The sequence below is a fragment of the Gavialis gangeticus genome, unplaced genomic scaffold (assembly GCF_001723915.1).
Source record: "Gavialis gangeticus isolate Ggan-Ray unplaced genomic scaffold, GavGan_comp1, whole genome shotgun sequence".
Classification (NCBI taxonomy): domain Eukaryota; kingdom Metazoa; phylum Chordata; order Crocodylia; family Gavialidae; genus Gavialis; species Gavialis gangeticus.
In genome coordinates this window covers 64,371,155-64,387,335 of record NW_017729004.1, presented here as the reverse complement: position 1 = coordinate 64,387,335, position 16,181 = coordinate 64,371,155, and the positions used below count along the sequence as shown (strand labels likewise).

General features: G+C 39.7%; 1 protein-coding gene across 2 annotated transcripts in view; it reads right to left on the bottom strand.

Moving 5' to 3' along the window:
* Positions 1 to 1,743: 1,743 nt before the first annotated feature.
* PHF14 (PHD finger protein 14) overlaps positions 1,744 to 16,181 on the bottom strand; it is a 364,911-nt gene continuing 350,473 nt past the window's right edge. For both annotated transcript variants that reach the window (XM_019508486.1, XM_019508484.1), the window contains one exon: positions 1,744 to 2,526. In XM_019508486.1, coding sequence (XP_019364031.1) covers positions 2,452 to 2,526 — 75 coding nt within the window. In that variant the 3' untranslated portion in view covers positions 1,744 to 2,451. The remainder of the gene's footprint in view (positions 2,527 to 16,181) is intronic.

The following is a 16,181-nucleotide window of genomic DNA, read 5'->3' as shown; positions in this document are numbered from 1 at the left end:
TAAATGATGCATAGTCTGAGTGTATATCTGAGAACTCCATGTAAGATTTTTCAGGCAAATGGGAAGTTCACCGGAAATACAACCCTTAAGAGCTCTAAAAACAAATACAGCCATACACAGACAAGTAATAGTATCAATTCATTTCAATGGGTCCAAGTTGAAACATTATTTTACAGGACTGGGGCTATAGTTACTAAATAGCACTGCGGTATACGAGGATGAAACCCATCCTTTAGCTTCTTGGGACTTCAGAAGCAGACATCCACACTCCCTTTCAGCAAATAACCATCCCTTTCTGAAAGAAACCTCCAGCCTTTCCATCATGTATTGCAACCGTATTAAGACCATGCACATACTCCTTAAAGGGGCCTAATTTTCTCAGCTTACTATTTCTCAAGAGTCCTCGATCTTGCTCTTCACCATGACACTGCTCTGGGTTCTTTGTCAGAAAATTTCTGCTGTTTCTTTCTACTGTCTGTAAGAATCACACTGTTAGAACTGGCTTTGACATTTTGGGGTTGACTTGTAAAAAAGAATATTTATTCCACCCTTCCGTTCTTTTCTACAGAGGACTGGTGACAGGATTTTGGAAAGAGCCACTGAGGTGATCTTGTGTCCTTTCTATAAACCTTTGGAGCTGCACCTACGTCTTCTGGTGCAGCTGTGCTGAAACTATTTAACACTTTTTTCTGGAGAGGCGAAAATGGAAGCAGGTCTCATCAGACAGAGTAGCTGACAGAAATGAAGCTTTGTATAGATGAGGTTTTGTACAGAGAAATCATACTCTCTGACTCTTAAAAGATGGTCTGTCCTACTGCCAGAAACTGCTTTTTTTCTTCACCAGCTTTCAGCTGTAGTAGGGCTAACTTTTCCTAAGTCTCCCCAGTCTCCTACGAAGTCCTCTAAATTCCATATTTATGTCCCATTCACTCTTCAAACTTGGCTGATGTTCATTCATCACTACCAGTTACTTTTTCAAAGGTGCTGATTTTCACAGTTCTCAAAAATTCATTATCATTGTGATAGATGCTATAGAAAAAAGATGAGTCTGATAGGCTAGAACAGGGATTCTCAATCGCTGGACTGTAGTGGGTTGGCTGCCAGACCGGAAGTGGCCGTGGACCAGCAAACTGCAGCTCCCCAGAGCCAGGCAGAGAGACCGTGGCTCCTCATGCAGGGCCCATGGCCGTGCAACGTTTGGCCCATCCCCTGCCCGAGGATGGGGGTATCCTTACCTGTCTTTCGGCCAGAAATTCAAGCCATGGTCGGGTGCGACTGCTGGGCTGTGGTTTGCCAGGCTGCGGCCACTTCTGGGCCGTGGTTTGCCGGGCTGCCGCACAAAATTTTTGGGAACCCTTGGGCTAGAAGAATGGCTCTGTGAGACATTCTCTCGAATTCAACAATTTAAATGGAAGGTTTTTTGTTATTGATATGGATGGGAGTAAATAAATACACCAACAACACGTAACACATTGACAGAAATGCAAGTTAGTGAGAAAATACAAATATCAATTTAAAGCCTGATTCTAGCAGAGCACAATACAAGTAAACCCCACATGACTTCAATAGTGTTACTCATATCCTGATGTAGGTTTTAATACCATCATGCAAGAAACCCCAATTTGGAGTTTTTATATTAGTTTTTTATTGGCTGACAGTCTAAAGAAAAAATGTAAAGCAATATGCACAGCCCTCGAACAGGAAGTTTTCTGCAGATACCTGTGAAGGAGCAGGGACAAGGGGAAGAAGGAAGATTAATTTATTTGGATTGGCAGAATGTTTACAGACAAGTTAAATCTGTGTGAGCATATGCAATGGGAAATAATGGGATCAGCTCAACATTCTGTCACAGATCTTGTGATCACCCAAGGGAAAATTTTCTCTGGCAATGCAACACAGAAAAATTTCAAATAGTATGCAATAAAAACATAAAATTATTGCCAGATGAAAATTCTTGAAAGATGGACCTGAATGCTTTTACCAACTATTTTTGATTTCAGTGGCTGGTAAGATGAGAAGTTCATGTACTCATTTAATTGGTCATACTTTTAACAAACTCTTAAGTGTCAAATGCAAATAACTATGCATCTGTGCTCAGAGATACTTGAATGAGCGTGAGTTACTACTGCCCTTTCCAGAATGTGCACTGTTGGCCATTGTGAAAAACATTTAATAAATTTGTAGATCAAGTGTTGCCAAGAAAGTATCTAACATTGCTTTTCTGCATTTTCTTCTAAAACCATCTATAATTTTACAGATCTTTACCTCCAATCTTAAAAATTCAATTTTAACATAATCATAAATGTCACCAAGAACCATTTAAACAATTCCCGAGTGCATCATGACTTTTAATTTTCAATGACTTTATTGAGAATGTTCTCTTAATTTTACAATGAGAAACTTTAACCACTGATACACAACTTGCAAATATTTCATACATGACAGTTATCTTTATTTTTTTGAATTTTTCTGTTCCATGTTCAGCTCCTGAGATAGATTTCCTTCCTCAGCTTCATTTTCATCCTCCTATAAAACAAAACAACACAAAAAAAATCTGATTTACTGAAGAGACTTATATGCTGCAGGGATACCAGTATGTATAAAAGCCTACCCTTTCAATATTTTGTCATTCTTTGACAGAAAATAAGTGTAAGATTTTAATTATTAGAAACCTGATTTTAGTTTACAGACAAAAGAGAAATCGGTAAAGAAAAACTGCTTAGATTTCAAATAGTTCTAACCACTTATCTTCTTAGCAAAATAGCAATTTATTAGGTAACCCCAATTTATTAGATTACCTAGGCAGGGTCAATTGATTTATTAGCTATTTTGAGATGTGTTAAATAAAGGAGGCCAGTAAAACATAGAAGTGAAGTTCAGTGATATTTAAACTTTGTACGAAAAGGTATTTCCCATATCTTTGTTCTTGGTTCTCAGCTAGAGGTTTCCATTAATTTCCATTTAATATGTAAAAAACTTTCACTGGTGTCATAAAAATTACTTTTGAAAAGCATCTGCCATTGAAAAATGCTTCATTTTTTTGAGACCCGATACGTTTACTTCACCATTTGATAAAAGACAATAAATTTAACTTCAGAGACACTTTATGTGCTGCAGCAACGTATTTTTGTCCCATCTAGCATATTTTCTTGACAGGTCTGCCAATTTTCCAATTACTTGTACCACCATATGTTATCTGAAGATCAGTCAGGTCTAAAATAGGAAACATGAGCATGTCAGGCAGCAGCATGCTTACAATGTTCTACAGCTTCAGCTCTAAGACCTGGGCTCATAATTCACAGTAGGCTCCTCTGGATCACACTGAATAAATGAAGTGACATCATAATGCTTGTTTCTATAGAAATGAATGTGTCCAATACTAAATGGTGACCTCCAAAGTATAAATTATGGAAGCTTTAAGAAATATTTCATAGGACAATTTGTAACCCTTTTCATTATAAATAGGCCTTTGAATACATTCAAAATGCATACTAACTTCTTACAGATTGCATTTTGCTTTACAAAACCAGAAATCCTTGTCAGTCTCAATACAAAGATAGGAACACTGCACTGAAATTTTAGGTGTTAAGAAGTGCTCTGAACACACTTTTCCAAGGTCAGTAGTACAGAGCTATTGCCACAAAAAGGAAGAAGGGTTGGGATGCTAGCCTGGGACTCAGGAAAATTGGTTTCAGTTCCACCTACTACACCAAAACCTTTCTGCTTCTCCTTGGGCCAGTGCTGCCAAACACATGACCCATGAGCCAGATCCAGCTTATTGAATTGTATGATCCATCCCATGGGTTTCTGGACTGACCCCACATGCCAGCCCTGGCCCTGTGTGCTGTGTATAGGTTAGACCTGGCACTGTATGCTCTGCACACAGTACAGAGGGCCCTGCTTGACCAGCCCTCCATACTGGCTCCAGGGCTGGTCTGGATCAGACCTTGCCAGAGACAGCGTGCGCCTGATGCTGTCCCCCATACTGTGTGCAGTGCACATGCCCAGTCTAGCCACTGGCCGAGGCGCTTGCTAGCACGTGGCCCTGGTGCAGGGCGCATGCTGCCCATGGCACACAGTCTGATCCCAGAGCTCCATGTGACACAGGGGGTCCAGGGTGCAGGCTGCATCTGGCAGCCCAGACCATTCCTGGGCTACATGCGGCATTGGATCCAGCTTACATGCTGTGGGCAGTGTACATCTGTGCTGGCTGCTGTGCTATGTGCACAGCAAGCCCCAGGCCAGCGCATGCTGTGTGCTCGCTGGACCTGATGCTGCAGTTACGGCAAAAGGAGTTGGTCTTGGTCCTGCAGGGCCAGATGATTTCGATACCCCTGCCTTAGGCAACTCACTGCAGACCATATCCAGATTGCTATTAGGCACATAAATGGAACATAGGCAAGATTTAGGCACCTACCACATCACTAAAAGCAATCTAGATCAACAGCATGATAGATAGAACAAGCTGCTTAGGTGCTGAAAATCACTGAGTCTTCATTTTGGCTAGAAAATTCCTGAACACACAGATTGAGGCTTCTAAGCATGCTCAGAAACAATCTAAATCAAGAACCTAGGCACCTAACTCCGAGTTAACCTTCCTTTGTGATGCTGATTGCAGCTGGGAGGAGTGTAGGTCCCTGATCCATTAGGTGTTCAGAAAGCATTTTTAACTCACATTGACAACACAGAGTGCAAACTGCAGCGCCCACAGTCATTCATTCAAGAAACCGGTTCCTACCCTTTGCACAATACAGCAGTTGTTACAGTACCTATCCAGAAAGTGGGAGGCTTTGGCTCTAGGTCCTCCTCAGTTTAAAGGAATTTAAACTCTCATCTCCTACCTTCAAGGAGAGGGGTATAGCTACTAAACTATAAAATAATCTGGCCGGAGGCACCCTCACCCCTTGCTATTAAAGATGAATCACTGGACAGCTAAGAGTTTAGAAAATTTATGGGGAGAAAATGAGAGCAAGCAAGTAGGATTATGAATATCAAGTGATACTGGCACTTTTTTGGCAGGGGGAGAGGGAAAGGTGGAGACCTGATGTTTTGACATGCCTCTGCCTAGTGTTTCCTAATAGCTGATTCTAGGCATCTCCCTGCTTAGCTCTCAGGTGCTCTGGTCCTCTGGAAGCATGCAAAACCTTTCCATTGACTCCAGGAGCCCAAATGTCTAACCATGTCAATTTAAGTATTCCTTCTAGGGCAGAATGCCTATTTTTTGATATGACAATGTCTAAGGAGATATAAAACCAATCTGGCTTTTCCTTTCTCTCTAATTCAGCTTCAATCTGAAAGGATGCTGAAAGATGATTACATTAAGTGAGTTGCTCCATTTCTGGGGTTATGGGGGCCACATACACACAAAAGCCAATAGAAAATACCTAGTTAAGAAAACGTGTAGCATTTCTTGCTCTGTGCTATTACCATAAACTCAAAGTTTAGCATATGAAATACAGTCTGGCAAGAAATGTTCAGGCATACATTGACCACTAAGGGTCATATGCAGGTCCATTCACTTTCTTCTGTATTTTTGCAGCATTATCGTCACTGCATTAATAGTGGCGTTCATGATGCCTTATAACCTTAAAGTCACAAACAAGCTGTTGCTTAGATGGGATTTCTTGTAGGTTTCCACATAATGATCAAAACAAGGAAGATAATTTGTGAACAGGATGTGTAAGTCTCTCTCGTACATTTGACTCAGTTAACTTAAGAAATAGTCTTCTAAAGTGGTGTGCTAGTAGAAATATCTATTTTAGATAAGTTAAGTTACCTGTAATGCTCTACTATGTTATTAATTTCTTGACCTGGTGGGTGTGTTATTTTTTTGTCTTTAGAGCCAAAGGAACCAGTAGCATAGGAGGATGAAGTACCATAGCTTATTTAATCTGCTGAAATGATAAAAAAAAAATCGTTTCTATTGAAAAGAATGAACACTTCCAAAGCCTAACCCCAGGCTGAAAATAAGAGATAATATGAGGCCAGAAAGCCCATGAAAAGTCCACAACTTCATACTGCCAAGTATCTTAAAGCTAATATGCAAGAGGAATCATCTACATGAGACAATGAATCTTGGGATATTCAAACAAAACTCTAGCAGAAGCTATGTTAGTTCTTCGGGGGGAGGTGAAAATCTTCCTTAATGGGTGACTCATCTACAGGGGGATTGGTAAAGCTAGGTTCTTCAGGAATTGTTCAGGAGTTACCCCATTTTGCCTGGTGCAAGTGACCTTCACCCCATTCAGCCAATCTCCCCTATTCAATAATCTTTCCTGGACCATGTCCAAGTGTTTCTATTTTTACTAGGAGAATCACTATTCTCCTGGTAGAAATCACAAGTGTACAAATGTTCATGCTGTTTCTCCTGAACCAAAAATGGCAGTTTCCAGAGAAAAGGAACTCCAAGGAACTCAACACTAACCTGATAAAAGTCCTTGCTCCCCACTGGCTCTACACATACCAGGGACTCTGGGGCTGTTCCCTTTGCTCGGCTCCTGTGGGAGTTGTGTTGCAAGCCACTGACCCATTTCTCATACCAGAGTCCCCAATATGAGGAGTGGATAGGGGCTTTGCTTCACTGTTTCCCATGCTTGTCCCAGACCAGGATCACCCCAGTCTTTGGGGGGCATATAGAACGGGGACTGCTGGAGGCTGAATGCCTGCACTGCTCCCTCTCCCAGAATCTTCTGTAGCAGTGGAATTTTTTCACTGCTAGAAATGAATGCTTGCACACAGCTCTCACCACCAGCTCTCAACGTAATTACTTCTGCTTCCTCACATATACCCTCCAACTCCTACATAGTTACTCCTCTCTCAGCTCATTTCCCTTGTAATCTGGATTCTGGGCTTCTGCCTATCTAAAGAAAAAAACTCATACACTGATAGTCAAGCCCAAGGGAATTTCACTCTCCTTCTTCTGTGTGCCCCAGGGAAAGGAAAGGAAGCTGGGGATCTTTATTTTCCTTAAAGATAAAGAAGAACTGGGGAAGGGATATTAATGAACATACTAAACAATAGCTGCAGGCTTTTCCTTCCTCCACAGATATTTCTTCCTAGATGCTTCTCCCTCAGCTGTGAGTGGGCAGGTTCTCAGGACTTACAATTAGACCTGTGTGACCACACTTTTTGCATACCCCAAGATCAGCTCTGAAAAGGGGCTGCAAAATGGCATTATTTGTTGTATAACTTTTGGAGAGGTTGAAGGAAATATGCATGTTCATCTTATAGAAAAAGTACTTACAAGGGGACACAATAGGTTAGACTGATACAGACTGACGTTTTTTGCCTTACTTTGGAGTAGGAGACATGGCATTCTTCCCGGGATCTCTCAAGTGTATTTTAACAACCCCTGCAGCAGCAGGATATTGCCCAAGAGTTTGCTTGGGATTGTTTAAAATAGGCAGGGGTTGGGCTAGATGACCTCTAGAGATCCCTTCTAGTCCTATTTGTCAATGATTCATTATTTCTCCTCCTCTCCCAGCTTGTTGTCATGCTTTCATTTTCAGGCAGAACTACTTTTGAAGTTGGGATTGGATGAATGTAATGTGGCCGCACCACCTTTCTTAGATTGTGATGTAGCAGGTATCCTGAAGAGGCTAGTTCCCTTATTATTGAATTGTTGATGTTATTTGATTGAATACTAATGTCTTTAATGATACCGAGGTATTTATTATAAAGCCTTGCATTCCTCAGCATATGACTATGCCTCTGACTGTGGACCATTGCTGATTCAATTTTTGTGGTGAAGGCGGTAGTATAATGCAGTGTTTGCTTGATACTGAGTATTATGCCTCTTGGGTGCTACTTTACTTGGGCAAAGACATGTAGTATCAGACACTACAGGGATTAGGTAGGCTTGAAATGTTTGAATTGTATGCTCAAGGGGATTGTGTTTGTTGCCTCCACAACTGCCTAGCTGCAACAGCAGCATTCAGTGATGTTTTATATGGATCTGGAAGAACGATTCCTCAATGGGAAATGCAAATATAGAAGTTGCTCTGAGTAAAGAGGAATGCACCTTTTTAATTGCTTTTATTTTTATTTATTCTTTGTGTCCTTACTGACTTTAATGAGGGTAAAACAGAAACAAATTCCTTGCATTAAAACCCTATTGATCAATCCAAATAGAATATAAAAAATGGGCTTTTGCATGTAAAATTGTGGACAGAAAAAATTGTGCCCTCACCATACTCTTTCATATCTTTAGTTTGCTATTTTTTTAACTTCATCAAATTCTAAACACTTACATTAATGTTGAGTGCCATTTTATAGCAGAATCAATGGGGAATTGCCAAGCTTGTATAAACAATTTACACCTCTCTTTTCTATCACATTCCAAGCAGAAATTTTCCAGACTTAGTATCTCAGGTGAATCTTGTAGAAAGACTGATTAAAAATAGTACTCAATCTGTGTTGAGTAGAAAGCCACCCATGCCACCAAGTAGCACGGGGGAAAAAATCTACCCTTTTCTGCAATAGAAAAGGAATTCCCAGCCACACCCCCATTTGTTTTTGAATGGATGTAGTTGCTGAATATCATAGAGCATAACATTTAAATATGATCTGGAAATAGACTTCTCTGAGGAGGCCTGCACCTGAATGAGATGATAAAAACAATTTTGGTCTGACAGTAGTCTGAATTTCTGAAAATTGCATGTTAGGTATATACAGTACACACATACATATGTTTAGTTAAGAGTTAAAACACTGCAGCAATGAGTCTTGCTTTGTGCAAACTTCCTTTTATTGCCTCAAAGCGCTTCAACCTTAAACTGGAGGAAACACTTTTATTAGGTAGCTACTACCATTCAGTTCTTGTTCTCCCCATCCTCGCTTTCCCCCACTTCTGCCCTAAGAATAAAACAATATTCATGACTACTTATTGCAATTGATGTGATGTGCATTCCTATTAATTAGAAAGTAGCATGCGACTGCCCATTTACTTGGGAAAGATTTGGACTAGCATTCCAGATAATTTATAGTATCATCCTCCGAGTTGGCAAATTTCAATATTCCTTCAGGTTCTAAACAGGCTGTTACAATAATCCTGTAAAGATTCAACATAATATTTGAAAACACATTTTCTTGTACCTCAGGAGGCATCCTTATTGTATAGAGAATAGTTAACTGGCTGTAGTTTCTAATGTCATTCATAATGTTTGAATTTTCAGTTAAATGGACTATTTAGCTTAATTATCATGGAATGATGTTGAATAGACTGAAGATTAAACAAGTTTAATGTATTTGCTTTACTAATTACCACCTACAGTTATACAGTTTCTTATCCTGAAGAAACTCATGCTATACGGAGTACACATACAGAATTCACTCACCCACACATGGGACATAACAGCTATTTTATGTCAGAGATACTAGATTTTTTTTGAGAGAAGTAAAAAGAATTTTTTGAAAGGAAATTTTAGGTGGGAAAATAATTACCCAGTAGAGAGCTTTTCATTTTGTTATCAATTCAAAATCAGTCCAGAGTAGAAAGGCTGCTCTTATTGGGGACTGTTTAAAGCAATGATTCTCAATCAGGGTGCTGTGGCAACTTGAGGTACCTTGAGAGCCTTTTAAGGGTGTCACAGTGTGCCAGGCCGTGTTAGCACTGTTAGATGTGCAAACATTATTTATAAGACAAACTTAGAAATTTCAAATATGAATCCACAGCATTAAAAACATTCTGACTTGTTCCAGTTTTTCTGAGTTCTCTGAAACAGAAAAATTGCTTCTTTATTTTTCCATAGCCAAAAGATGAGGAAAAAACTAAGGGGCGCCTTGAGTCGAGAAAGGTTAAGAATTACTGGTTTAGAGGCTTATGTGAAAATGGCAATATCCTAGTTTTCCAAAACTTAATCACTGCAATTGGAAAAATTCACACCTGGCAGTACTGACACTCATTTCCATTTTATATTCTTTTGCTCAGAGTCTGCTATAGTCTGATTTATTTTTTTGCACTGTTAAATCTTAGAAAAATTTGAATCGATTAACATTTTAAATATGCACCCAAATATGACAAAGATTCAATTAACTGTTGTTAGTAGATGGTGCACAGAGACGTAGCTAGCATGTTTAGTGTTCTGGATAAAACCATGCTGGAGAGGAGAGGGGAAGGGTGCCAAGCACTGGGGAGTGGAGGAGGAAGTGGTGAGGAGACCGACCAGTCTTACCTGCCTTGGGGACTCAAAGTCTCCAGTCTGCTTGCACCAGTTGCTGCTGCTACAGCAGCAGGGCAGTGTCCCTGACTGTATCTGGTTAAAGGAGTGGCACAGGGTTGTTGTTTCTGCCATGGGATGGACAACTCACAGACTGTCTTTCTGGTTCCACATATAAGTTAATGTGCAGGCCTACTGATGTGCTTGCCCACCCCTAGCTAGGCCCAGCTTAAACCCATCCCAATTTCTTTCATTTTTACTTAATAACAATCACAGATTCAAATTATGGAGAAGTGCGTCTTACAAATAATCTCCTAAAAATATCCCCCAATATGCAACCAATACATATTTACATTTTACAGACCAAGAATATCACCGTCCTAGAATAGCTGTTCTTTTAAAGTTGCAGTAATAATAGATCAGAAACCTTTGTCTAAACCTGGGAATTTGGATCTGATGGCTTATACCGGCTAATAAGCACCAAGAATTTAAAAAATGAGGTTGTAAAGTTTAGTACCTAAACAAGTGGTGTGGTTTATTTTAAAAGTACTGAGCATGTCATTTTGCCCCAAACACTATACAGAAAGGGGTGAGGTAACGAAGAGTTGCTTATCTTAGGACACGCCTAAAGGGATAAGCTATTTCGGAGCAAGATAGACTGTGAACTTAAAAGCAGAACAACTATTATGGATTAGTTCCCTAAGTGGATATTTATTTAAAAATATAGGTGCCTTTCCCAGTTTTAATTAATTGACTTTGGAAGCAAGTTAACTTTAACCAGAAACCGGTGCTTTTAGTGCAGAACAAGATTGTCCATATGGAAAGTTGCTCACTAGCTGTTCTGCACTGTTTCATGCAGAGAAAGCCTGAGATAAGAGATGAACTACACACTGGGTTTAAGTGTTCTTTTTTTATCCCTTTCAGTCAAAAACTTCTGTGTCTGCCTTTATAGTCCATCAACTAATTACATGAAGTCTTAAAGAAAACGTGAATCAGACAATTAATAACTCTAGAGGGGATTTGAGATAATTCTATATATAGAACTTATTATACATCATCCATCAATTCACTGCACTAGGAAAGACACAATTTTTAGATTTGTGCACTAAACCATAGCTATAATTTGTCCTTCTGTACGTTATATGTAAGAAAAAAAATATGAAAAAGCTTGAAGCCTACAGTTACAGGACCAAAAATAGCAAGATACCTGTCATATGTCAAGATGAAGAAACAGACATCTAAGTAACATTTACTACAAAGAAACATTTGATTAAGATACTAAGATAGTTATTTTGTGATTCATAAAATTTAAGGTAAAAGACTGACATGGAGCTAGTGGTATAATGTTATGAAAATCCAAGTAAAGAAGAGAATAAGCAAAAAACTAGTACTCCCAAGATTGACTAAAAGTTTCTCTGGGATATGGCATATCCTAGGATTTGATACAGAAAGAACTACCGTCTCAGACATGCTCATACTCATGTTGCATTCTACCTTGCTCCAGGAGGAGATATACTGATTTCTGTCAAATGATTTATGAAGTGAGGCACTAAATTTTTGTAAAGATGATCATTACACTTAAAGCCCAGAGATATAAAAAGAGAGGGCACTTCTACCTTAACCATAAAATCTTGAAAATTAAATAGCAAGAAACCAACCAAAAACAAGAAAATATTATTTTCTATCATCAAGAGCAAGCATAATAATTATAGGGTATATGCCAAGAATATATAATATGATACATGAATAGAAAATGTGTCTCTCTATCTTGACAGTTCATCTGACCTGGATAGTCTAGAGTCTAGTTATATGCTATTTTCAAAAGTATTGTGAAGCTCACCGATCTGCCCATAAATTACCCTTAATGCATAACATGCCAATGTATGACTGGAGACAGAACTGGTAGATGTTACAGGCTACTTAAAAGCATAACAGCTTTATGCATTGTTGTATGTTGAAGAGAGTCACTCTAAATACTTGCTGAATTTGCATGTTGTTCTCACAGAAAGATAATATATGACATCACTTAATGCAGTTGAGTTCCATGGGAACCTTGCTCTGATATGCTACTTTTGTGGTGCTGGCACACTGAATGCCTAGAGGCACTAAATAAAGCCTATGGCAAGGTAGATGCCTTGAGTTTTAAATTCTTGAAATTAAATGTTGTTTCAAGGAAACAGTTTGAGTGACTTGAAAAATGTGTGGCAAGATATTGGCAAGTGCTTGTCTCAAGGTATGAGAGCCTCATCTGCACTGAGATTGTGCAGAAGGATGTATTCCCTTTCCAGTTAGGAGGTACCTAGCTTCTAAAATTTTGATGCACTAGAACTTGATAATACTCTAATACATTAACTCACTAACCCTATAGAAATATTTATATAAACTATGCACATGAGCAACACCGAATGCTATTAAAATCTTTTCAGCTCTCCCATCTTGTTTTGTTTTTCCCTTAACTTTTCCACTGTCTAGGGTTTTTCAGAACAGTGTGATTATATGAAAACTTCCCTAAAATATGAGGTTTAATATTTGTACTATTCAAGTCTGAACCAGAAAGCAGTTATTATAGCAATCACATCACACAGATTCTGGTTAAAAAAAATAAGTTAGAAGCAGGAAAATATAGCAAATGTTTTCAAGAAGCCTCCAAGAAGGAATCTTGAAATCTCAGGAAGGGATTTCAGGAGGTACCACTGCTTTTCTGTATTAATTCTTACCTGTTTTCCAACATAATAGGTCAAGTTTCAGGGCAAATGGGCTCAAAAGGCTATAGATTCCATTATAAATCATGCTATCTGTTAAAGCAATATAAATGGTGCTTTAGTAACCTGTGCTGCAGTGCTTGGTATTTTTCTTTCAAACTCACATGTCTATCTTCCTAAAATGTGTTTCTGACAAACCTTATAATGAAGAGTCATACAAGAATACAGAGTACAACTGGAAAAGCTCTTTACCAGTGGATATTAGAAGCAGATATAAATTCCTTATGATAGATGACAGGTTTCTGTCACTGCACCTATGCAGTGATAAGATAGCTGTTTGTTTCCCAAGGAAAGAAGACCCTTGCTACATGGATCATTTTCATAGTGACAGCCTCAACAAGTTTGACATTTGCTTCACAAAGTATTCTGAAGCAGCCATCAAGAAAATGCATCCTCTGGGACCACTGGAAAGCTGACAGTCATACCTTTTAGTATACATCTCCATTAATTCTTGCTCTCCAAACCCACCAATTTCCTACAGAAAGCTCCGCATCTGATATATTAAAAATGGACGCTATGAATGAACTAAACATTGTATTGCAAAGTAAACATGACATCAATTAACTGGTTGTGCTTCTCCACCCTCATTTTGTTCAGTTTGAAGAACAATGCTGAAGTGAGTATTTTTTTCCAAAGAACAGCTTACATTATGTAGTAAATGGCTCTGTACTCTAGGTGGCAATGCAAGACCAGGAAAAATCTTTTTCTAACAAAGAACCTCTCAGTGTCTAAAAGCAGCTGCATGTTTATTACAAAACAAACCCCTTGAACTTGTACTGATTCAAGAACTTGAAGGCGTTTTAAAATGTTTGCCAGTAATTCTGTATTTTCTATCTACTGGTTTCTAATTCTGATTAGATGGATAAATGTACTATTGCAAGATTCCTTATAACCACATTTCACTTAATACTCACTACAGCAGCAGGATTTTATGCCAGCTTTCAAACCCTCCATCTGTTTCTTCTTCTTCTTAGGAGGCAGCCCTTGCACTGACTGGCCCCTCTGGCTGACTGCCACTGTAGTTGGGATTTTCTGCTGGGCAGGTGGTACTTGGAACCAAACAGTTGCTTTACAAGTTCAGCTGATTCTATTTTGTGTAAAACACTGAGGAAATGTTTGTCCTTTACCAGTTCGAGCCTGGTTTTTAATTTGTGGAGGCATTGGACGGATATGTTTCACACCTGATGAGCAAATGCTTAAACAGTTTTTCAGATCTTAATGTCAAGTATTAAATAAATGTAAATCAAGCAAAATTGCCCTGTGCATGTAGAAGGGTAGGCTCTATTATTATTTGTTTTAATTTTATAAATAAGAAACCATTTTACCTTTAAGTTACCGACCCTACCGCTGCATCTATACACTTAAAGAGGGCTGTGGAGCTGGAGGCATGAACCCAACCAAGACTCTCCACCTGGGTGAGCTGGAAACCTCCTACATTAACTGCTGCTGCCCTAGGTGACAGGGTGCAGCCAAAAGATACTGGCCACTTCGTAAGCCTGAACTATTTTAGTTCTGATTTGGTGTGCCTTTATATATTGCTAATATATGTAACCTAGAGTTAAAATATTCTTTATCTGATTGTGCAGGAATTGGCTCTTTCTTAGTTGGTTTGTTAAGATCCAGGGTGTTTAGGGAATGAATTCCTACATCTGAATAACTGAGAGCCCTGACCACTGTATACAGTATTTGATCACTAGTCCACCCATAATAGAAGCACCCATTGTTTCTACACCCTTGCTGTCAGTAAACAGAGATCTTTCTACAGTTGAAAATGATAAAATCTATGGTTAAAAAAGAACCTCTTTCTTCCAACCCAGTAATAGGGTACAATTTAGATAATTTGAGGTATCAGAAGAAAAGATCAATGGAAAAAAGAAAATGTTCTTTTACCATATTACCAACTACAGGTACCATGGGAAACAGAAATTTTAACATAGATTTATCAAATGCACAACTATCCCCTAACTCTTGATTCTAATAAGAAACAGAGTTTTAACTTTAATCGGCGACCTAACAATCGATGGGAAGCTGGGTGACAGTGACCATGAGCGGATCACCTTCACTATCTGCTGTAAAGCTGGCAAGACAGACAGCAATACAGAAGTCATCAACTTCAGGAAAGCTGACTTTGACAAGCTCAGAAGACTTGTTGGTGAGGCCCTAAGGGACAATGACCCAAAGGGGAGGGGAGTTCAGGAAGAGTGGTTGCTCCTCAAGGGAGCGATCCTTGATGTACAAACTAATACTATTCTGTCTTGGAGGAAAGGCAGTAAACGGGCACAGCAGCCCCCTTGGCTCTCCAGGAAATTAGCAGACCTCCTGGGGCTAAAAAGAAAGACCTACAAAGGATGGAGGATGGGATCCATCTCCAAGAAGGAATATTCCGCAATGGTCTGGACCTGCAGGGAGCGAACCAGGAAAGCCAAGGCTGCGACTGAACTCCAACTGGCTACTAGGATCAAGGATAATAAAAAGTCCTTTTTTAGATACATGAGGAGCTGGAGGAAAAGCAAGGGCAACATTGGACCCCTGCTAAGCCAGAAGGGGCAACTGATGCCCAGGAAAAAGCCAACCTACTAAATGGGTAGTTTGTGTCAGTCCTTCATCAATCCCACGGGACGCCCCTGCCCATTATGGGACAGGGAGGCAATTCCTTGTTCTCCATCAATGCTGAGCTTGTGAAGGAACACCTTGAGAGGCTGGACATCTTTAAGTCAGCCAGCCCTGACTGTTTACACCACAGGGTACTCAAGAAGCTGGCTAGCATCATAGCTCAGCCCTTGGCACGGATCTTCAAGAACTCCTGGCACTCTGGTGAAATGCCCAAAGACTGGAAGAAGGCCAAGGTGATGCCTATCTTCAAGAAAGGGAGGAAAGTGGATCTGGCAAACTACAGGCCCATCAACCTGACCTCTAACCCAGGGAAGGTCTTAGAAAAAATCAAAGAGGCCATTCTCAATGGACTGGCTGATGGCAACATCCTGAGGGATAGCTAGCATGGGTTTGTTGTGGATAGGTCTTGCTTGACCAATCTCATTTCCTTTTATGACCAGGTGACCTATCACCTGCACAAGGGAGAGGAGATTGATGTTGTATATCAAAAAAGCCTTTGTTGTGGTATCCCATGATCACCTCTTGGCAAAACTGGGCTCACCACGATGTGCTGGCTGGGGAATTGGTTCCGTGGTCGGACCCAGAGGGTGGTGGTTGATGGAAGTCAATCGTCATGGTGCTCTGTGACCAGTGGGGTCCCTCGAGGCTC